Raw genomic sequence first — 25,016 nt, 5'->3', positions numbered from 1 at the left:
TTCAATGTCATGGTCTTCGGAATACCAATTTCATTTTTCTCATAAATATAAAAATCAATCTTAACAAAGGAGGAGGCTGCAATGCTTGATAATAAATGTACTCATTATCTTGCCATGTAATTGTAACCCCTCTGTACAGTATGTTCACAAAAAATAAAAATAAAAAAATCAATCTTAAAGTCAATATAGAAATATAAAAGACTCAGAATAGCTAAATAATACTAGAGGTGTCACAATACAAGATTTTAAATTAAACTACAGAGTTATAGTGGCAAAACAGTATGGGAATGGTATGAGAACAGCTACAAAGACCAATGGAAATAAATTCACAGAGATGAAGCAATTTGCTTTTACATAAAGTTGCCTAATACACATGTTGGAAGCACAGAAGCCTCTTCAAGAATGTTGATGGGGGGCTGGGAATGTGGCTCAGTGGTACAGCGTTTGCCTTGCATGTATGAGGCCCTGAGTTCAATTCCTCCGCACAACATAAGCAAAAAGAAAAAAGCCGGAAGTGGCACTGTGGCTCAAGTGGTAGAGCGCTAGCCTTGAGCTGAAGAGCTGAAGGACGGCATCCAGGCCCAGAGTTCAGGCTCCACGACTGGACCCTCCCCCCACAAAAAAGAATGTTGTTGGGAGTGAGTGAAAGGGTGACATGTTCAAAACCAAACATACTCACTATTTGACTTACATAACTATAACCCTGTGTACATCATCTTTAAAATAAAAATCTTAAAAATGAATGGGAAAACTGAATAGCCATGTGTACAATACTGAATCTGGATCCCTGTGTCTTTCCTTATATTCAGATCAATTCAAAGTCAATATAATTACGTAATATAAAATCTGAAAATTTGATAGTTTTGTAGAAAAGTACAGAAAAATCACCCTCAAAATACTGCTATAGTATAATCAATAACTTACTAGATAGAATTTCAATAGCTCTAACAATAAGAGTGAGGATAAATAGGGTTGATCAAACTAAAAAGCCTTTACAACATGAAGGAAATAGTAAATAAACTGACAAGACAGCTTATAGAATGGAGTAAAATCTGTGCCACCTCTATATCACCCCCAAGGATTCAGAATTATAACAGATAACAAAATATAAAGGTCTAAATAGACATAGAATTGGTAAAGATTTTAGCAATAGTAGTTAAGGAAAAATATTTGTGTGTTCAACATATTACAGGAAACTTCACACAGGATATATAGAAGTGTGTTTTCTATGAAAAATATACACAAGATTGGGCAATATGTTACAAGTTTCCCCCATGTGACTCTGAGAATGAGAAGAGTCAGGGAAATGAAAGAGAGACCATAATCCCTGAGAGAAAGAATTAAATAGCACTGAGAACCATCAACTGGCAAAAAGGCAATAGAAAAGCTCAGAAAAACAGAAAAGTGACAGAGAGCAGTAGGAAATAGTTTGTAGTTCCAATCCTATTTTTGGAGGTAAGTGAGCTAATGTCACAACCAAATGGTTAAACAGGCAGCACTGATTCGAAAACATTGGTAGCTCAACATGTAGGATAAACTCACCATTGTGAGGCTTAACTTTCATGTTAGAGTTTAGTATGAAACTACTCTGTCATGACAGGCCTGCATTGAAAAAGCAAGACATTTTATCCCACACTTGTTATGTCAGAGACTTTTAGCTAGGAATATCCTTGTTTGAGCTTAAGCAATTCTGTGGCTTAATCACAGGAAAATTAGGGCCTAAGGATCCTAGAGTCAGTATCTAGATGAGAAAAAGTCACAAGACTATCTCAGAAAAAAAAAGATAATCAGAATTTGATCTCCAAAAATATTGAATGGAAAAGAGTTGGGGTCATGACACCACTCGCTTAACAATTTTGAGGTTCTATGCTTAATTCATTATTTTATTAGTATGTATAAATATGTATGTCTATGAATACATATTAAACAAAACAAGACAGATGAGAGTAACACTGAAGTCCTTATGGATGAAAATATTTAAAAAACATGAAGAAATAAAATATGTACTAACTACTTTTACAGAAAAAGTAAGAAGAAATAAAACAGCTTTATTATTAGCTTTAGTAGGAGGTAAAGTTGCCTAGTATAACTGGAATTATTTGAGAGAGGGAAATATTTGATATCTTCAAATTATTAATTATTGTCCTGATTTATGAAATATCTATGCCATACTATATGATATATCTATGAATAGCCAATTATTTCAAATTCAATGTCCACAAATGTGCAAATCTAAGAATCACAACCAGACCAAACACAGGAAATTTGAATAAAGTTATTCCATAGCATAACAGAATCAATATTAGTTAGCATCTTTTAAAGCATCATGAGTGAGATAAAAGAGACTATTTAAAGCAAAGGAAGAAATATGTGGTGACGATAGCAAACTTATTAGAAAAAATGCAAAAAAATATTATAGCAAAACCTGTAAAATTCTTAGGAAGGAAAACTCACCATAGAATTCTATAGCTGCCAGTACTAGTGGCTCATGCCTGTAAATAGCTACTGATGAGACTGAGTTCTAGGGATTAAGATTCAAACCCAAGCTATGTACAGAAGTTCATGAGACTCATCTCCACTAACCACCAAAAAGCTAGAAGTGGACATATGACTCAAATGGTAGAGCCCAAAAGAATTCTATATCCACTGAAAATGTTTGTAAAACAAAAATGGAATCAAGAGTTTTTTTTCTGAGGAACGCAGACACAGGGAAATGAATAGAGATATGTTTGTGAAGGGGTAATTGTTTCTGTGAATATTTATATTTTTTTCTATAGAAGGATAAATGACTCTTAATATTTTCCTAAATTTGATGGAATATTATAAATTGTATATTCTAGAAAAATTTATTCCCTTCCTAAAATCTTCCACTTTCTTAAAGTAAATTAAATATTGCTAGAAATAATTTTCATTTCTTAGATGATTTTTTTAGCATTTTTGATTTTGGAACTGTGCATAATTTTTTTGGAAACATAAGAAAGAGATACAGACATAAAGAGGGATAAAGAGATTCAGGCATTATTAGTCAGATGCCCAGTATCAAGTAAAATAGCTTGTTATTATTGTTAGAAATACTTTTAAGATGCTGATTGCAAACTCCATTATGATTTCCACTAGTGGGTTGTAAATTATTCTGTGGGAAATGGAGTTTTGTAAACGAGTAGCCTAATTGCTAGAGTATGCTAAGTTTATCAACAGAAACTCAAAGTGTATCAGGTATGATCCATGGTCCCACTTTCCATAATTATTTGAATCAGAACTATTAATAATCTTTTTAAAATATATTTTATTGTTATTGTAGAGGTGATGTACAGAGTCATTGCAGATACATAAGTCAGGTAATGAGTGCCTTTTTTTGGAACAGTGTCACCCTGTCCCTCATGCTCTCCCAGTCTTTCTCTCCCGTTCCCACCCACAAGTTGTAGAGTTCATTTTCAACATAGTGTATAGTGAGTACCACTGCTGCATTGGTTCATCCTTTGTCCCGCCTTTTCTGTGCCCCCTGGCCCTCCCAAATACAAATAAAGTAACAAATAAGACAAAAGGAAAAGACAACAAAAATAGCAGCAGCAACAACAAGATACACTCTTGTTTCCATTTCTTGGAGTCCATTTCATAAAATATCATTTTATATGATCCGATGCACATACTTATTGAGACTTTGTGATCCACTCCTACGAACAGCCTCCTTTGGTCTCACTGTGTGACTGTATAATGTATCATGTCCCTGTGTATTTTTTTAAACCAGGATTGATTTGTAAAATCCTACTCTTTTTATTTTATTTTATTTTTTATTGTGAAAATACTGTACAGAGGGGTTACAATTACATGGGCAAGACAATGAGTACATTTCTTATCAAGCATTGTAGCATCCTTCTTTGATTCCCCTTCCCATTCCTTCCCAACCTCCCTCCACCCCTTCACCTAGTCCTCCTCCCTCCCCACCAAAGTTGTGTATTCAAATGTTTTCTTTCAGGTGATTGTTTCTAACACATTTATAAGATTATTTCTTTGTTTCTTTGTATGTTCCTCCCCCATGGTATAACCCCTGCTTTCACTGTATTTGAGGTTGGTATACTTTGTGGAGGGGAAGGGAAAAAACAAAACATTTAAATAAGGATACAGGTGGATCCATTGCAACAATGAGATGTACAAGTCGTTATGTGGAAAAACGAACTTTACAACTATTAATAATCTTAATATTCACTCTATGTTCATATTCATCTCTATGTTTCATATTATAGCTCTCTTGATGAAATTAAAATAGAGGAAGTCAACATCAGAGGTTTATTTGTGAGAATCGTTAACTCTTCCTTTGACAAAGAACTGCAGATTGGAGATTATACGCTTCTGCAAAATATGAATGGGGAATCGATTTCTTCTTACAAATTTCTTCCAAATATCTCACTTCCAGCCAATTCCACAGTAACAGTAAGAGTTATAAATATTTAAAATAAGATGACAGAATCTCACTTCAATTCATTTACACACTCAGCATATAGTTTAGCTCATAAAGACTCATCACTTGTTGGTCTGTCCATAAGATGCAATTTTATTGCACTTTGTGCTGGTAGAATTGTTGGTACTTTTTTTATCTTGTGGAAGTAAATTAATGCTCATAATTTAATGCTTGAAGATTTTCTCATTTAGATATATGGTATCTTTTGCTTTGGTCATTTTAGTATTAAAGTAAAATTCCAAAAAGTAAGCTGAAAATATGTTAAAGAGAGAAGTAAAGGGATTATTTTATCAGAGATCAATTAGTGAGTTGATGGAGTGTTATCTCCAGATATATTTTGTACATTTTATTAGCAATCTTACACAGTGGCTGTTTGCTGTTCCATGGCTTGACCTAATACATCATAAAATCAGTATATTTAAAAAACTCATCTGAAGGTTATAATGGTGGTGCACAGCTGTAGTCTCAGATGCTCACGAGGCTGAGGAAGAAAGATTATTGAGACCAAATGAGCAACCTAATGAGACTCCTTTATGTCTAAAAATGAAAATGCATAAATAAATTGGATTAAGATGTTTTCTCAGAAATACCAAATCATCACAACTTTATGTCATTACAGAGCTAGGCTGACCCCTAATAGCATTTTTAACTTAACATAATGCTTTTTGAAAGGTATGGGCAGCAGCATCAAAAGCAAAGCACCAGCCACCATCAGACTTTTTTTGGAAAGAACAAAACAAGTTCAAATCAAGTCCGGATTGTACAACAATCTTGTGCAACTCGAAAGGTGAAGTAAGTATCTGATTCTTTACAAAACTCTTTGTAGAATGGCAAGTTCTCTTTACTTTTTTCCTCTTCTTTTCCATTTTGAAAATGTTTGGTAGACTCATCATTTGATGCCTTAACACTCAGGCACATCATCAATACTCACTTCCCAATGTCAAAGTGCCAAGGAAATACCATTTGGCAGTAGTAATTTTGATATTCCATATTTTCAAGAAGATACTACAAATTCCAAATTATATGAGAGGTTTTAGTTGTGAGATTTGACAGAATAATAAAAGTGCTATATATAGACTTCTCTATTTCTCAAATAATTATGGAGCTCTTTCTATAAAGATATACTTGTTACTGTCCAAGATCCTAACACTCCCCTTAATTTATCTCTTAGAATTGAGGATTAGGAAGGTAGAATAAGAAGAAGATAGAAGACAGAGACAGAGAAAGGGAGGGAGAGAAAAGGAAAGAGGTGTGAAAGACATAGGAGAGACGAAGGGAGGAAGAGGTAGAGAAGAGAAAGACAGAACCTAATTTTTAACAAGGTTCAGAGCAGAGCCACAATGGGCCAACTTACCCATTATGAGGTTTGATTCAAGAAAAATAATAGACTTAGGAGCCAAAAGGAAAAAGACACAAACCAAAGGAAAGTATATTGAAGAAAGAGCAAGGCTTCTCCAAGGAAAATGAGTTCTGGTGCTTGGGGACCATTGGTCTTTCACTGGTGTCACTTATATAACATTGGTATGTTCACACACTCATTCCCTACACAAAACTTTACCTTCTCCTGAGCTGCTGAGCACTGTTAGTGGATCACCAGCCATCATCTATCCCTATCCTGCCTTATACTAAGGACTGGGTATTTAACATAAAACTAGGATTCTAATAGAGAAGCTTCAAAATCTTAATTTAAAATGACTATACTTTATTCATTACAAAATTAAGTATACTAGAAAATGGTTTGTGTAACTCATTCCTACTTTTTGACTTTATATTTTCACTCTAACTTTCCCTTGGTGTGACAGAATAGACTCTGGCATGACATGTACATTACTCCATGGAGCCTACCTTGGTTGGGGAATAACCACGCATGCTTTGCATGAGTAGCATTCACCAATAATTAAAAAATTATTTTACAACATCAATATCATTCAAAATTACATAACTCTAACTGTATTTGGTATTGATAAAGCATCTTTATTTAGGCCGTGGCTTGGTATACCCCTATTCATTGGATGCAAGCTTGGGAAAAAGTAGAGACTGACATTGAATTTGACAGATACACAGTCAGTACTCCCACATCCAAACCACACATATTTTGGAGGACAACCTCAGAAAATACAGAAAACAGAGACTATGAAGATGAGTCAGAGAAAAATGCTACAGAATATCATATGGAAACCACACAACTTTTCCTTAGGAGGTAAAGAAAGTATTATTGGTTTGCGTCCTTCCTATGTGATGTGATCTGCTGAATAAATCATATCTATCATAGTTATTACTATTTTGAATATGATCCACATGAGAAGTATAAAAAATTGAGCATTTAAATATTTATTGAATGTAAAGGCTGATGGTCTTCATTAAGACCTCTGGCTACTACATTTTTCCATGGTGCTGCTTTTCTGGGCAAAAAAAAAAACAAACCCAGAGAATTGCCAAGGTGAAGCTGTTTCCATGTCTTCATTGGTGCTTAAATCAAGAGAGAAAGACGGATTACCAAGGAGTTTTATTTTGGATAAAGATATGGCTGTGTATGAATCACGGGATTTCATTAATGTTTACACAAATGCTTCCAGTGATGTAAAAGTCTGCCCACAAGCAGAAAAAACTCTGTTCCTTTGGTATGGACATACATGTCCATTCTAATGGAACCATCAATAACATTTCCAATGCATTAAATACATTGGAATTTGGGTTCAAATTCGTTTTTTTTCTTTTACAGAGAAAAGGAAATCCCACCAATTCTTGTCCCAAATCATAGCCCTTGGTGCAGCAGTCCTGATGTGCCTCCACATCCCTATTGTCCTTTGATTGAGTCTTGCCACCTGTCCTGTGGAAGAAGAGAACCCAGGTCTCAAGCAACCAGGACTGATCCAGCCCTGGGCAAGTCAAAGGGATACTTTCTTCACGGGGGAGTAAGGAATAACGTTTTGTGTGTGTGCGTGTGTGTGTGATGTGTCTGTCTGTTGTTTCTGTGTATTTGTGTGTGTATCTGTGTGTGTGTGTGTGTGTGTGTGTGTGTGTGTTTGAGAGAGGGAGAGGTAATGAAAGAGAGACAAAGACAGTGGAGAAAGACAGAGAAACATGTAAAGACAAACAAAGAGGTAGATATGGAGTAGAGAGATAGAAGCACAGAGATAGAGACAAAAAGACAGAGACAAAGACAGAAGAAGAGGGAGACAGAGATGAAGACACACTGAGAAGAACAGGGAGACACAGACAGAGGGGCAGAGAGACATGGAGATGAGACAGAAAGAGGAACAGATAAAAAAATAGAGTGGCAGAAAAAGACAGAGACAGTGATGAGACAGATGGGGCAGGCAGACAGAGACAGGAGTACAGAGAGCTAAAGAAATATGAGACACAACAGAGAGACAGACACAGATGGAGACAAAGAGAAATAAAGAGACAGAAATGGAGAAAGCCAGAGAGAAAGATATAGAGATGGAGAGAGAGAAAGAGAAGAGAGAGATAAGTCTTAAACAATCCTCAGACTCCAGCAAGGTCCTAAAAGCAAGTATTGAAAATCATTCATTTACTTTTACTCCAATAAACATTCTTCCAGAGTTAGTTTTTAATAAACATGTGTCAAATGAATAAAACATCCAGGTCAGAAGGATTATATATGATTGAAATCTGGTGAGGAAGGAAAACTGTTTCTAAAATGATATGCTGTAACAAATTATCCATCTCTTTCAAATACTCCTATGTTAATCCCAAATTAACACAGGTTTTAATCAGAAGTTTGCTAAATCTTATAAATCACTCTTGGTGCTATAAATAGTCAAATCAATAGAATTTGATGTCATTAGCTTGGGTTCACTGAAGGGATTTCCAGGAATCAATGACACAGTAAACATATTCTCAGAAAATATGCTTATCCTATGATATTGAAATTTATACCTCCTTGGACTTCTCCTCAGATTGAATAGAAAGTAATCACTTGGAGAGGAACATAGTGAAATAGTATTCTCTCCCCAGGCTTTGATAAAACGCTGATCAATACTAGTACAAAATTTTGGAATACAAGAATATCATTATTACCTCTTGTATTTGAAAGGCGTCATTTTTCTCTTCTTTTGTTTTCCAAACATTCAGTCTGTAATTTGGTGATATTTTTAGAGGACATTTTTATGAAGTCAAGTGAAAACATCATTCATGTATGTGTCAGCTAAAATGTTTCTTAATGTACAGATAAAGTATATGAAGATATATCCGGATATGGCATGTCACATCTGTAACCCCACCTACTCAGGAGACTGAGAACTGAAGATCCTGGCTCAAAGCCAACCCCAACAGAAAAGTTCATGAGAATTTTGGTTTGGGGGCCAGTCCAGGGGCTTGAACTCAGGACCTGTGCACTATCCCTGTGATTTTTCACTCAAAACTGGTACTCTCCCACGTGTGTCACAGCTCCATTTATGATGTTTTGGTGATTGATTGGAAAATGGAGTCTTATGGACTTTCCTGTTGGGGCTCACTTTGAATCATTAACATCAGAACTCAGACTCTTGAGTAGCTAAGACTATGGGCATGATCCATTAGTGCATAGCCCTGAGACACATCTCTAATTAACTACAAAAAGACTTGAAGTGGAGAAATAGACCAAAATGTAGAGTGGGAACCTTGAGCAAAGAGCTAAAATAGAGCATGAGGCTTTGTGTAGGTACTATGCCCCAGACCTTCACAGAGAAAGAAAAAAAGAATTCTATAATAATATTCTTAATAATAAAATAATTAGTTGATATTATATCTGTTTAAAATTCACTTATCATTATTCTAAAGGTAATACCCAGAAGGGTTTTGGTTACATATGCCAGAGAAAGAGTACATATTTTTACAAAATGTCACCACTTCCCTCACACCCTCCCAGTTTTTCCCTTCCATCCCCACCCACTAATGGTATGTTCATTATCAAAATACGGTATAGTGAGCATCACTGTTGCATTGTTCAACTTTTTTTTTATCGGTCGTGGGGCTTGAACTCTGGGCTTTGGCACTGTCCCTCAGCTCTTCAGCTCAAGGAGAATGTTCTACCACTTGAGCTACAGCGCCACTTCGGTTTTCTAGTGATTTATTGGAGATAAGAGTCTCACAGACTTTCCTGCTGGGCTGGCTTGAACCAAGATGCTCAGATCTCAGCCTCCTGAGTAGCTAGGATTACAGGCGTGAGCCATCGGCTCAACATTTGTCCCACCAATTCTGTGTTCCCCTTACCTTCTCAAACACACTAACAAACAAGATAAAGGGAATTAAAACATAAACAACAATGAAGGAAAACAAACAAAACAACAGGAACAAAAAAACCATTTCTCTCATCTTCCTGAAGTTCATTTTGATAACTATTATTTTATATTGTAAGATCCACATAGCTATTTCATCTATGTGATCCTCCCCTGAGCATATTCTCTTTTGGTCTCACTGTGTGTGAATAACTAGAGATCTGTATAATTTAGGATGCCCCAGTATATATATTTTCCCTTTTTCATCCAGTGAGCTTACTTGTAGATTCTTAGGCATATACAGTTACCACAAATGAAGGAAATCAAGCAACCTGTATTTATTTGGGTCTGGCTTTCTTCACTTAACATTATTTTTCCAAGCATTCCACTTTTTATTTTTATTGTCAAGGTGATGTACAGAGGGGTTATAAGGTAATAAGTACATTTCTTGTCAAACTTTTTACCTCTTCCCTAATTTTTCTCCTACTTATGAATGGTAGGAAATCATTCCTGATAGATGCATAGAATTCCATTGTGTATGTATACAATATTTTTAGATCCCTTCTTCCACTGAGGGACATCTGGGTTGATTATAGAAGCTGGCTATGGGAATAAGGCTGCATGAATATGATTGTGCTTGTGGCTTTAGTGTGGTCTGGTTTGTGGTCAAGCAGATAAATGCCCAGGAGTAGGACTGATAGGTCATAAGAAAGCTCTTTTGAGGAACCTCCATCCAGCTTTCCAGAGTAGTTAATGAAATTACAGGATAGTTGTGTTCCTTTTTGGCCACTTCCCCTCCAGCCTTTTTTCTTGTTTGTTTCCTTGATAATGACCATTATAACTGGGGTGAGTTAGAATCTTAGGATTATTTTCATTTAATGTCTTGTACAGCCATAGATGTCATATGTCTCTTCATGTGTTTATTGCTCATTCTTCTTCTGATATGTCTCTCTTTTAGTCTTTAGTCCATTTATTTTTTCGATTGTTGTTTCTTTGATGATATGTTTTTGGGAGGTTTAGTTTTTTTGAGCTTCAAATATATTTTGGGTATTAGGGTCTTGTCTGATGTTTGCCTGGCAAACCTCTTCTCCATTCTGTGAATTTTCTATAAATATTGCTATCTGTGTCCTTTATCATGCAGAAACTTTTCAATTTGATTCAGTCCAATTTATACAGTCTTTCTTTGATTTTTTTCTGTGATTCTGGATCTTTACTTAAGAAGTTTTGACCCATGTTTACGAGCCCTAGTGTTTCTCCTACCACTTCCTATAATATTTTCATGGTATCTGGCTTTACATTAAGGTATTTGGTACAATTTGAATTGACTCTACTATATTGCACAAAGCAGTTTACAAATCCATGCAGTACCCATAAAATCCAGATAACTTTCTTCAATGAAATAGAAAAAACAATCCACAAATACATTTGGAATAACAAAAGACCCTTACAGGCAAAATCAATCCATACCAGGGGAAGAATAGTGTTGGAGGGATATCTATACCAAACTTCAAACAATATTATGAAATCATAGTAAAAAAAAGCTTGGTACTTGAACAAAAATAGGACCAATGGAACAGAATAGAAGACCCAGATATGAACTCCCAAACTTATAGCCACCTAAAATTTGATATAAAAGCACAGGTTGGAGGAAAAAGAGCCTCTTCAACAAATGGTGCTGGCAAAATTGGTTATGCAAATGCAGAAACTAAACTAGATCATTATTCAATGTTTGGTTTCAATGTGTTGTTCTTTCTTTTTTATTTCATCTTATACATTAGCACATACTTGCATATAACTATATATGCATATTATACATCATTTTTCAATTAATTTTTTATTGTAAAGGTGATATATAGAGAGGTTATTGTTACAAAAATCAGGTAGAGGGTACATTTCTTTTTGAACAATGTCACCCCTTGCTTTGCTTTCTCCAAGTTTTTACCTCCTATCTCCTTCATGTATTACACAGTTCATTTTCAACATGAGGTCTAGTGTGTATCACTGGTACATTTGTACAATAAATGGAAACTAGAAGTCTTCTGTTGTTTATTACTCCTTTTTTTTTTTTACTGGTTTTGTTTTCTTTACCTTTCTTGTAGGGTAGTCTTCTTCTATTTGGGGGAGCTTAAGGGAGTGCATAGAACCTTATTTATCAACCTGAACCAGGATTCAATTCTAAATGCATCAATGGTTGGATCATTTATTTCAGCACGTTTCAGCATTTTTGTACTAAGATTTGAACCCAGGGCTTTAAATTTGATAGGTAGCACTTTATTACTTGAGCCAACCACATCCCCAGGTCCCCCCTCAATATTTCCAGACAAGAGGTATAGATTGCTGTAAGGTTACAAACAATTATAATATATTTTCCCAAATAATTGAAAAAACACTGCTTCTGAAAGTTAATATTCATATTAATATACTAGATGCTAAGCATTTCACCTTGATTCACCCAAGAAATTGACACCAACTGCAGAAATTCAAATGCATAAGCATACTAGGCTATAAGTCAGTAGCTCATATCTATGATCCTAGCTACTCAGGAGGCTGAGATATGAGTATTGCTCATACTACAAAGCCAACCTGTGCAACAGAGTCCATAAGACTTTTAGATGCAATGAACCATCACCTAAAGCTGGAAGTGAAGGTCTGATCCCAATGGTAGCACACTAGCTTGAGCAAAAATGCACAGGTACAGTTAGTTATGAGGCCCTGAATTCAAGATCCAGGACTAGCACTATTACTACTACTACTACTGTTGCTACTAATGAGAAGGAGAAGAATAAGAAAGAAAACAAAAATTACTACTGTGTATATATGCCCATGATTGAAGTTTAAGAATTTATAGATGGAATTTTATGTAAATGGATTTTTAGCCCTTAATGAGATTGTGTTTCCTAAGAAAGAACCTGTCAGAGTTCAATTTAAACCTTCATTCTCAGTGAAATTGGAAAGACAGATGCAAAACATTAGTAAAGTCCATATCGTGCCAACATGAAATAAATAGAATGCTTCTGGAAAATAAGAAGTGAGAAGCTACATTCATCCAACCAGAGACTGAAAATATTGTGGGAAAGAATTCATCTCTATTAAATTAGGAGATATTTTTTTGGGTCGAGTCGTGAGGCCTGAGCTCTGGGGCTGGGCGCCGTCCCTCAGCTCTTCAGCTCAAGGCTAGCGCTCTACCACTTGAGTCACAGCGCCACTTCCGGCTTTTTTCTTTTTGCTTATGTGGTGCTGAGGAATTGAACCCAGGGCCTCAGGCATGCAAGGCGAGCGCTCTACCACTGAGCCACCTTCCCAGCCCTAAATTAGGAGATTTTCTTCTGTCATTTTCCCTTATACATTACAACTGTTGTATACACAGCATTTATGTTGTCATTACATATTTCATAAGTACACTAGAGATGACCTAAAGCACACAGGAGGATGCTGTACATTATAGGCAAATGTTATTACTTGAATATCTTGCGGGGAGCTGATCCCTATCTCCCATGACGCCCAAGAGACTCAGCAGAAATGACAGGTCAGTCAGCATTGCTTCTTTGCCAATATTTATTTATTTTTTTGGTCAGTCGTGGGGCTTGAACTCTGGGTTTAGGCGCTGTCCCTGCGCTCTTCAGCTCAAAGTGAACACTCTACCGCTTGAGCAACAGCGCCACTTCCGGTTTTCTAGTGGTTTATTGGAGATAAGATTCTCATGGACTTTCCTGCCCGGCCTGGCTTTGAACCGCGATCCTCAGATCTCAGCCTCCTGAGTAACTAGGATTACAAGCTTGAGCCACGGGTACCTGGCGTATGCCAATACTTCTATGTATCCATTCTGAGTTAGCCTGAGTCCTGCCCTGCCCTTCTCCAGCTTCTGTGCCTTTGGGAGATGTGTAAACACAAAAAGCATTTGAGAGCTTGGTAGGAAGATCAAATTATACTCTAAATTTCTGCATTAATCAACTGTAATCACAATTTCTCTTCCAGATGGTTGTTTTCTTCTCAGGATTTTGTCTTAATTATGTCTTGACAAATAATTTCTTTTCTTTTATAATGATTCACTGAAAACTTGGGATTAATCAAATACCACTTTCAAGTTTTGGTTCAATTACTGGTGTTGACCTAAATGATATGGATTTCCTTTCTAAACCAAAGAAACTCCTGAGGGTGCCGAATTAATGTAATATAAATATAAATAATGCATTTTTTCAAGGAACCAATTTTTGTTTTGTTGTTTTTGATGTAATTTTAAATCTGAAATTCATTTATTTCTGATATAATTTTACTATTTCTCTCTGTATTGGTTTTGAGTTTGACTAGTTCCCATTTTCAAACACCTTGAAGTGCATCAATGGAGTATTAAGATTTCCTCCATTTGTTGATGTGGGCACTCAAAGTTATGAATTTTCCGCAGTGTTCCAGAGGACCTGGTATTTTTTTGTGTTCATTTATATTAATTTACATAAACATTTGAATTTCTTATTTTCATTTCTTCAATGAACCATTGATCATTCAGTAATGTGATCTTTAGTTTCCATGAGTTTTCTGTGTTTGCTCTAATTTTATTCTGTTTTGGTCTGAACAGTATACAGGGAATATATTATTTTAACTTGCATGGACTTCCTTTGTGACTTAGGATATGATTTATTTTGGAGAACCTAACATGCAATGCTAAGAAGAATATATATTCTGACACTGATGGGTGAAATATTCTATTGATGTCTAGTAAATCTAGCTGGTCATTATCCACAGACTTGAGAAAGGAACCATTTGGTCAAAGGGCGGTGCAGATTTTGAAGTGATGACACTAATCAACTTGTATTGTACATGTAAATCCCTTTGTTAAAAGACAAAAAAATAACATAAGTAAATAAGGGAAACTGGAGTTTGGAAGAGGTAATGAAAATGTTGAAAGGGGTGACAGTGATCAAGATGCATTGTACTCATAAACTGCTTTGGTGAATGCCAAATTCTTTCTACAATGATCTTATATTTTTGCAATTTTTTAATTGTGATTATGTGATTACATAATTTTACATATTTCACAGTATTGTGGTATAATGATACTTCGTTAAAGTCACAAACACATTCTAACCTTCATGGGGCAAATTGTCTTTTTCATGGACTACAAAGTTTATGAGTTCTATGAGCTTTGATGATGTAGTCATTTCTTCCAAATCGGGTGATATGTGCATTCCTTTCTTTTTGCTTAGTGTCAGATGTTCCCTCTTTCCCACTGATTCCCTCACTCCCATCACTGCCATTAAATTGCTTAGTTCATTTTAATCCATGTCCAGTGAAGCTGATGGGTCCTGCTGTATGTTTTCCCATGTTCCCCTCTAGTTCTGTGTCCTCTTCCTAGTATCCCTCCGATGGACACATATATACCATATATGTGGTCAATGGCGAAGGGTCATTTAGTGATGATTCGACAAGATGAGTGGGGGTCCTTTGTTTCTCGAGTCTTGTTTACTTTTTCATACCACCTTGTGTCTTGGATTTAACATCCACTTATCAGGGAGACCATGTGCTATTTGTCTCTTTCCTCTTGGCTTACCTCACTTAACACGATTTCTTCTAGTTCCATTAATTTCACTGCGAATGCCATTATTTTGTCCTTTCAAATGGCTGCATAACATCCCATTGTATATAGATACCACAATTTTTGGATCCATTCATCTGTAGTGGGGCATCTGGGTTGTTTCCATATCCTGGCTATTGTGAACAGTGCTGCAATAAACATGGAGGTGAAAGTGTCCTTGTATACTTGTTCCTGTTGTTCAGGATAGATGCCTAGGAGTGGTATGGCTGGGTCATGGGGGGGTGTCAATATTTAGTTTTCTGAGGACCCTCCAGATTGCTTTCCAAAGTAGTTGTATAAATGTACATTTCCATGAGTACTGTAATAGAGTTTCTCTTTCTCCATGTCCCCTCTAGCATTTGTTGTTGACTGACTTAGGATGTGGGCCATTCTCAGGGTTGTCTTCATTTGAATTTCCTTTACAACCAGGGATGGTGAAATACTTTAAAATAATAAAAATATTAAAAAAAATCAATGCTTGGAATAATAGACTGACATTCAACGTGTTGTTCTCCTTATTCTTTTTCAGGGACCAAGGGAAAAAAGAAATCTAAGTCACAAAAAGGAATAGTCAATAAACCCAATCTTTCAAAGTAAGCACCAGTATTGATAATTGTGCCTTTCTATGGGAAAATAACAAATAAATTTCCAAAATACCTTTTTTTTAAAAAATAAAACTAGAATTTGAGCTTAACATCTCGCTTACTAGGCAGTGATCTACCAACTGAAGTACCCACCAGCCCTTTGTGCTTTCGTTGTTTGTTATATTGTGCCTCAGATTTTGCCCAAGACAAGCCTTGGGTTACAGTCCTACTGCCTATAGTTCTCAGTAGCTGGGATGATTATTTGAACCACCATAGCTAGTTTGTGTACTGAGATGGAATATCCTGAACTTTTTGTTCAGGCTGACCTATAATTGCAGTCATCCCAATCTCTACCTTCCTAACACAAGTGTCTTTAAAAGCCATAAGTATGTTGTGTGGTGCTTCCACCACTTAAACACAAACTTTTAGTTTTCTGGATTCTGTAGACAGATTATTTTGTTTTTTCTGTAGCCTGATGATCTCTTTTTATAATTCCATCTGCTCTGTGATTTTCTCTGTTTTCCAAACGTCTCGATTTCTTGTCTATCCCTATGCTGCTTATACTCATTATTTTCTTTTCCTGAAGGATAAATAGTTCTTTTTTTGTCAGTTGTGTCCCTCAGCTCTTCAGCTCAAGGCTAGCGCTCTACCACTTGAGCCACAGCACCACTTCTGGCTTTTTCTGTTTATGTAGTGCTGAGGAATCAAACCCAGGGCCTCATGCATGCAAGGCAAGCACTCTACCACTGAGACACCTCCCCAGCCCAGAATAAATACTTCTTTTTGTTTTTGTGTGCCGATTTTGTGGCTTGATCCTCAGAGTCTGAGCGCCATCTCTTAGCATTTTTCTCAAATTCGGTGTTCTACAACCTGATTCACATCCAGGATTGTGTTTGCTACGTGGAGATAATAGTTTTGTAGGCTTTCGTGCCTGGGATGGATTTGCATTGAGTCCCACATCTCAGTCTTGTGATTATCAAGAAATATTGGCATGAGACATCAGCAACTAGCAAGCATGTCTACTGTTTTATAGACTCACTCTTCTTTCACATTATATCACAATGCAATTATAATGTCACATAGCGTTACTTATACCATCATATCACTGAATCTCCAACTTCATACAAATGTGATGTCTATACCTTCCCTGTTCAAAGATTTCTCCAATGCTTCCTCATGGGGCACTGATTGGTACTGGACAGCAATGTACTACCCCATTTCACTTTAAATGAGTAAGTGAATGCTGCCAATATTTTAAAATGACCGCAAAACACACTAAGATATTTTCACAGGAAAGAACTGAAAAATCCAGACTGATTTAATTTCGACTTCCAGACACTTTGAAACTGTCTCAATAAGAATATAATTCCTGTGGTTTCCTCTGCCTCTACCATTATGTCATCAAAATTCAAGATTCTACACTCTGTAGACCAATTATCTTCTATTCTCTATAAGCCAAAGCAAATTCTGGGTACTAATCCTGTAATGATAAACCTTGAATACAAGATTTCACACTTTTACCATTTGTGCAATGCCCTGTAATCTTTATGTGTTTACTTTTAAGGTAGAGACTCACACTAATTTTTCTCTGGTGGCCACAGAGTTCATTCATCCTTCTTCCACCTCCTTAGTATCTGAAAACATAGATGTGTGCTATTAGCCAGATTGTTCCGGATACAGGCTCTCATGCAATCCTGTTAAACTTCCCCAGGAAAGTCTCAATTTTAGCCTTCCTACTTCTGCTTCTTGAGGAGCTGAGATTGCAGGTATGTACCACCAAGCCCAGCTAGGCACTATATCCAGTTCTGGGGCTTGAACTCAGGCACTAGGCATTGTCCCTAAGCTTTGTGTGTGTGTGTGTGTGTGTGTGTGTGTGTGATGATTCTGGGGTTAGAATTCAACCTTTTCATTGCCCTTAGATTTTTCTACTCTAGTCTAGGGCTCTACCACAGCTCCACTTCCAGCTTTATGGTGGATAATAGGAGTAAAAATTCTCATGGATTTTTCACAGGTTGTTGTCAGTCATTATTTAATTATAAACAAATATGATGGGTAGACTGGTTTGTTTGATTTTTTTTTTCGGTCGTGGGGCCTGAACTCTGGGCCTGGGCGCTGTCCCTCAGCTCTTCAGCTCAAGGCTAGCGCTCTACCACTTGAGCCACAGCGCCACTTCCGGCTTTTTTCTTTTTGCTTCTGTGGTGCTGAGGAATCGAACCCAGGGCCTCTGGCATGCAAGGCAAGCACTCTACCACTGAGCCACCTTCCCAGCCCGGTTTGTTTGATTTTTGAGAATTTTTCCGTGTGTGTGTGTGTGTGTGTGTGTGTGTGTGTGTGTGTGATTCTGGGGTTGGAATTCAACCTTTTCATTGCCCTTAGATTTTTCTACTCTAGTCTAGGGCTCTACCACAGCTCAACTTACAGCTTTATGCTGGATAATTGGAAACAGTAGTCTAACATTCTTTTCCAGCTTGGGTTGGCCCCAGACCACAACCTTCCAATCTCAAATTCTTGAATAGCTAGGATTAGAAGCTTGAGCTACCATCACCCTGGTTGCAAATGTGTTTCTAATGTTGTTGTGTGTATAATAAAATAATTTAACAAAAATCTTGACACCAGGGTAGGAAGGTGGTTCAATGTTAGAGTGCTTGCCTTGCATGCATGAGGCACTGGGCTCGATTCCTCAGCACCACATAAGCAGAAAAAGCCAGAAGTGGCACTGTGGCTCAAGTGGTAGAGCAGGTGCTAGCCTTGAGCTGAAGACATGAGATACAACACTCAGGCCCAGAATTCAGACCCCACAACTGACAAAAAAGGCTTGATGCCATTCATAGTCTTTCTCATGAGAGCCAGTGGAAGATTATTTGGAAGTCTGATCCTTTTCAGTCTACACAGTCCTGTAAAACTCTATGCCTTTCTGGATGCCTTATATTTATCTTCTCATATGGTTGTATTTACAACTGACCTCAGCATACCCCTATAATATTTTTGAAGTCTTCACTAGTAGCAAAATTTGATGCAATTTCTTCAAGAACCCCTGCTGAAAGACTTATTTATTCCATTCAGCTTATGAGTCTGGCTTGTCTGTTCAGAGACAAAATATCGTTTTTTGTTTTCATTTCATAATCATTGGGAATTTATAACAGAGGGTACCTGCATTGAAATTCATGGCTTTCACAGTAGCTTGCCTAAGCATATGGAAGAGGTAGAGCTGAAGTATCTGCAGTGTTTGATGAAGTAAGTTTGTCTCAAAGAGATAACTCACCTAAAGTCACTGAGATGGTAAGTGTCAGAAAGAAGACTAGAAACTGAGGTTAATATCAATGCTATCCCAAAGCCACTCTGCCAATTAAACTGTAAGACTGTCTAATTATTCCTCTCTCACCTTCAATAGGAGATAAAAACTCCTTGTGTTTAAAAGTGGGACTCTTAAAAGGATATTTATTTCAGAATCCCAATACTGACAGCAAAAGAAGCAATTCAAACTTCAGTCTCAGATGTCTCTGCTAATTGTATTTCTTTGCAACAAAGTATTAAAATCTTGCAGTAGGATGATTCATAGCTCTTGGTTGCATCATTAAATACTTTCCTGAAAAAGTGTTGGAGTTCTATTGTGTGATATGGGCAGTGTGGTTGAATGTTATCACATAATACAGCAGAAACAGAACTTTCGACAATTTGTGGGTTATATACAAGTTATCTTACTTGGCCCTGAAAAATCAAGTAATATATTTCTACACTGATGACCACCCACTATGAAATCTCAAACTCCCCTTCAAGATGATGTGTTTACTTAGAAACTTGGGAAAGTACCAAATTATGGTAATGCCAGATATTAAATTCACATGTAATAAGAGTTTTTACATATAGAAAGCACTCCCACTAATTGGATGACAGTCCTTTGGAGTGCCAGTGGCTCACACCTATAATCCTAGCTACTAATGAAGCCATATTCTAAGGATCACAGTTCAAATGCCGATTGGGAACATAAGACAGTCCACGATACTGTGATCCTCCAATTCACTACCATAAAAATCAGCTGAAAGTTGTGGCTTAAGTGATAGAGCACTACCTTTTAGCAAAAAGGGTCAGTACAGTGCTCAGGCACACACAAAGACAATTCTAATGCAGTATTGATGAGTCCATTCTGAGAACCACACCATAACCACATAGTGTTGCTCTCTTTTCTTGTTGTTGATTGTGGGGCTTAAACTCTGGGCATGAGTGCTGTCCGTGTACTCTTCAGCTCTTGAGCCACTGAGACACTTCATTACTTGAGCCACTGAGACACTTCTGGTTTTCCGGTGGTTAATTGGAGATAAGAATCTTATGGACTTTCCTGCTCAGGCTTGCTGTGAACTCTGACCCTCAGATTTCAGTCCCCTGAGTAGCTTGAATTACAGGCATGAGCCACCAGTGCCAGGCACATTGTTACCCTTCTCATAGTGCATACTGGAAAGTCCAATCGGAGGCTTGCTTCCAGCCCCTAAGCAAGTTCATGGGGATCCTGACCAAAACCTTCCATAAAATTTACTACCAAATCCAGTTTTTACAAATAATTAGTTGGGATTTAGTAGTCAAGAAACAGGAAGTTAATGATAATAATAATAATAATAATGTTACTATTATTGGTTTTGTGGTTGATCTTACATAACTATAGATTGAACTCTGGTCTTTGCACTTGCTTCAAAATCATTTTACCCCTTGATCCATACCTTCAACCTCTTTTACTTTTATTTTTCAGATAAGACCTCTTGATTTTTCTCCAGGACAAGCTTTGGACAATAATCTTACTACTTCTATGTCTCCTACATAACTGTGATTACAAGTGGGCACCAGCACACCCAGCCCTACATTTAATACTCTTTACTGTAATACCCTAGTAAAATGTAATTATTACATTTTTCCTGTGAAAGTATCAATGTTTTCTCTACACACTCAATCACATATTCTTTTAGTCTCTGCACTAACGCTTTGTTCAAGTCAGCCTGCAAAACAATGTATAAACATCCAGATTTCTTTAGTGAGATGAAACTTCATGTGTATTTTCTTTTCACAGTTGTCTTCAAAGTTTCTTGCCTTCCCTGTTCTTGTCTGCCAGTTTCGCCCTTCAGGTGTCATCATTCAGTTGTATGGAACAGTGAATACACCTGTAGCCTATACTCCCCATCATTCTGTTGAAAGACTACACTTTGAAAATGCCAAAAGCCTGAGTGAATTCCTCCATAGAGGAGCTTAGGACACTAACTTCTCCAGCTGTTGTGTCATCTGATGTAATTTCTATAGTGATCTCACAGTTGTCATACACAGAAAGCCGAGCTTTCAATATGTTTGGTTTCCTTTCTAAGAATATCATCTGCTTTATTTAAATATGAGATATCTCTTAGATTGCATAAGCAAACTAGATGATTCTCAACTACCAACAAGGTTGACATGGGCAATATGAGCATGGCCTGGGTTAGTAAACTAATTATATCATAACTATTTTGATGTTCATATTCAAGAGCAGAAATAATATTAAAAATCAGCTGGTGAAATAGATAGGTCATTTAGGAATAAATAATTCTCTATCATTAAACCGTCCTTCAAACATTTACCCAAAACAGTGCATACATGACAACGGTAACAAAAGAAATAAAAAGGTCCTCCCTTGTGACTGCTCTACCATATCTGCTAATTTTGGATTTTAAGATTAGTTGGAATGGAAAAATTTCAAATAAATGACATTTTGATTACAATCACCATAATTCCAGTCTGAATTATATATTTCGACTTAGGCTCTTTTAAAAAGTATTATATTTTATTATATGTGTGTGTATACATTTGTTTGTATAAGGATAATAATATCCAAGTCTAGAGAAAGCAGGCAGTCTTCATATCTCAGCCATCCATCATCACTCAGCAGAGATAACTAATAGCAAAAAAGAAAAATCTTTTCTGAAACTTTACTGTATATTACAATTAAATATAGTCACCCTCCTATGCAGAAGGACACCAAAATTTAATTCTCTGACCTCAGTATGACCTCAGTATGACTAACTTTTCTCTGTCCTTCCCACTTCACTCCAGAGTTTCTGGTAACCATTCACACATCTTTCTGAGCACCCAGTTTCACCCAAGTGAAAACTATTTGGTATTTTTCATTCTGTGAAATGAAAAGGTTTGCATAGGAGGGTGACTGTATTTAATTTTAATATATAGTAGTCTCAAGAAAGCCTTTTTTGCTGTTAGTTATCTCTGCTGAGTGATGAAGGCTAGCTGAGACATGCAAGACATCCTGCAGGTGGGCTTTCCAAAGGAGACCACGTATTTTGTATAAACCACTGTTGCATGTGCTGAGGAATAATAATGGGACACACACACACACACACACACACACACGTTGCATATTCCTGCTCATAGGCACTTTTACTACTTATTATTTCAGCTCCTATCTCCTCATTTTACTTAGGGACTTTGATATGCACACAAAACAATTTCTTTATTCTTGAGACAGTTTATTAAGTGAATCACACTTTATTATTGCTTCTCTGTGAACTCATTTGTTTGAGAATTTAATTTCCTCACATCTGACTACACATTTGAGTTAAAATCTTCTGTGAAACATAATGGTGATAAGCCTGTGTTGGGTATGCACGATGGATTCCCCATAGTCGTCTTGGTTAGGCACAAAACCACTCTTACTTCCAGAAAATGTAGTCTTCATTAATTGGTATTCAGACATCCCTTGTAATAACAGAGATTGATACATATTTTGGTTTTAGGATGTTTTTCCAAAAAACTCAAAATGTCATTTTAAACTGGAAGAAGAGGATAGCAAAATGGAGACACCCAGAAGTTTCATCACTATAAATCTGAAGCAAAGCATCAGATGCAGGACTTCAAGAATATCATAGAAAGACAAGAGAAAAATTTAGACAGAGTTCCACCAGAACCCAGAAATATCTTCATATAGATTTTTAGATGAAATGATAGTCACCAATATAGGATGCTAGGAGTAAGAGTGAGAAATAGGGAGAATCCTTCCAGTTGGGTTTCAGACTAAAGAATTAAAAAAAACCCTGGCATAGATATTCAGGAGGCTGAGTCTAAGTATTTTGATTCAAAGATACCCTGGCAGGAAACTCTGTAAAACTCTTCAATTAATCATCAAAAGCCAGAAATGAAAGTGTGGCTCAAGTACAGTGCTTGCCTTGAGCTTTGAGGTACAGTGCCCTAGCCCCGAGTTCAAGATCCAAGGCGAGAACTATTCCTCCCTCCCTCCCTTCTTCTCTCCCTCTCTCCTTCACTTTCTCCTTTCCTCCCTCTCTCCCTCTCTCCCTCCCCCTTCTGGACTATTCCACTTATAATTTTCTCAGAAATACTCGTATGGAATAACTTTGACATCTACTACAATTATCCTAACATCTAGAAAATCTTCACTTACTGACTTGCTGTACTCTAAGAAATGGTTAACTCAAGAAAAATATGTATTAAATGTTTATTTGAATTCATAAAACCTGACCAACGTATTCATTTTTAACTAATACATTTTTTCATATTTGCTTGAGATTTTTCTATCTGATAAAATACTGCTGCTTTTTTTAGCAGATTCTTTTGATATCGATTACCATTTACATTTTTTGAGTTCATACCTCTCCTGCTATGTTTCAGATCACACTCAGAGCCTAGTGGTTGTTAATCAAATCCTCCACCACTTGAAACATGAAATTTCACATTAAATTTGCCCAGGCTATTCTCAAATAAAGATATTTCTTTTGCCTGTGTCCACAATAAGATGGCGTTAAAGCATAAACTATCACCTATTTATTCATATGTCATACAGTACTAGAGTTAGAACTCAGTACCTCCTGCTGTCTTTTCAAGGATTCTACCCCTTGAGCCACACAAAATTTGTATGCTTGAGGTTATTTGAGCTATGTTTGTACCTCAATATTCTTAATTATATCCAGGTATCTTCAAAAGAGGTGCATACCAATACGTTTGCCTTTTAATTGAGGTGGAATTTTTTAAACTTTTGCACATGAGGACCTCAAGCATGAAGCTCCTATTCTCTAGCTCCCAACGAACTAATAATATAGATATACTCCCTGACCTACTACGTCACCTACTTTGCCCTACGTTTTGGTAGAAAAAATGGTAGATATCCCATTGCCTACAATCTATGGCCCAGTCCTGACCAAGTGTTCAATGGAGCCCTAGATAGTTTCCTGATTTGCCACCACATTTTCCCCAGCTAAATACTTGTTCTGATGCAAATGGTTGGCCATTTCTAATGCTTCGTGGAGACCAGTTCCTTGTCAATATTTCAGATGATTATTCAGAGTATAATATCACATGCTACCTATCAATTACTCCTTACCACAGAGCTTTCCACAGGCTATTCTATATCATATGGGAACAAATCAGGAATATCAAGGAGGGCCATATAGAAAACTTGGTCAAGACTGAGTCTTTGCTAGAAGGATATGAGAGAACTCCCATATTTTAAGCAGCACAAAGGAAGGAGGAAGTAATCCAAACATCCCAGGAAGAGGGCTGAGGGAAAGCAGATACATAGGGAAAAGCTAACTAGTGCAATGTGAACTAGGCATGGTATTGGTGTCCACTTTTAAAATGGGTCTTCAACACGGTCTAATTAGTGTCATTTGTGCATTTCCATAAAAAATTAACTTTTAGCGATATGTAGTTACATGTCACTGATTCAAAGATTCATTGAGCACCAATATTCAATATTCATTCATCACAATGGTGGCTTATAATGCACACACACACACACACACACACACACACACACATCAATAAAATTTGTGGATTCCTTTTCCCTTACACATGTCTTCAATAAGTATTCTGCCCATAGTTGGGCAGAATAAGTATACTGCCCATCAGTTCCGCCAGAATCCACCTAAAATGGATACTCCATATTTTTGTGTATTCTCTCCCATCTCAATCCTTTGGCTTTTCAGAGAGTTCCCTCTTGACCATTCTGTGTTCACAGGAAGACCACCAACTTTCTGCTGGATTATGGCATATGACCTAAAGCCCCTTCTGAATGAAATGAGTTTTACCCTACAGGAGTATTTTTTGAAATGTAGTGGACAGACAACACAGACATTCTATCATGAAGTCAGTGAAAACCTGTCTAGCATGTGTGCCACGGCATAAATATCCTTTCCACGTCCAAT

The 25,016-nt window shown here is 36.8% G+C and overlaps 1 protein-coding gene across 1 annotated transcript in view; it reads left to right on the top strand.

Annotated features, from left to right (window-relative positions):
- Window positions 1-21,070, top strand: part of Lmntd1 (lamin tail domain containing 1) — a 67,517-nt gene extending 46,447 nt beyond the window's left edge. Inside the window, exons 4-10 of the mRNA XM_013025014.1 lie at window positions 4,245-4,431; window positions 5,132-5,251; window positions 6,442-6,659; window positions 7,182-7,342; window positions 15,780-15,843; window positions 19,086-19,113; window positions 20,891-21,070. Coding sequence (XP_012880468.1) covers window positions 4,245-4,431; window positions 5,132-5,251; window positions 6,442-6,659; window positions 7,182-7,342; window positions 15,780-15,843; window positions 19,086-19,113; window positions 20,891-21,070 — 958 coding nt within the window. The remainder of the gene's footprint in view (window positions 1-4,244; window positions 4,432-5,131; window positions 5,252-6,441; window positions 6,660-7,181; window positions 7,343-15,779; window positions 15,844-19,085; window positions 19,114-20,890) is intronic.
- The last annotated feature ends 3,946 nt before the right edge of the window (window positions 21,071-25,016 follow it).

This window comes from Dipodomys ordii, unplaced genomic scaffold (assembly GCF_000151885.1).
Source record: "Dipodomys ordii isolate 6190 unplaced genomic scaffold, Dord_2.0 Scaffold81, whole genome shotgun sequence".
NCBI lineage: Eukaryota > Metazoa > Chordata > Mammalia > Rodentia > Heteromyidae > Dipodomys > Dipodomys ordii.
Note: the sequence above shows the minus strand (reverse complement) of the source record. Positions and strands in the feature narration are given on the sequence as shown.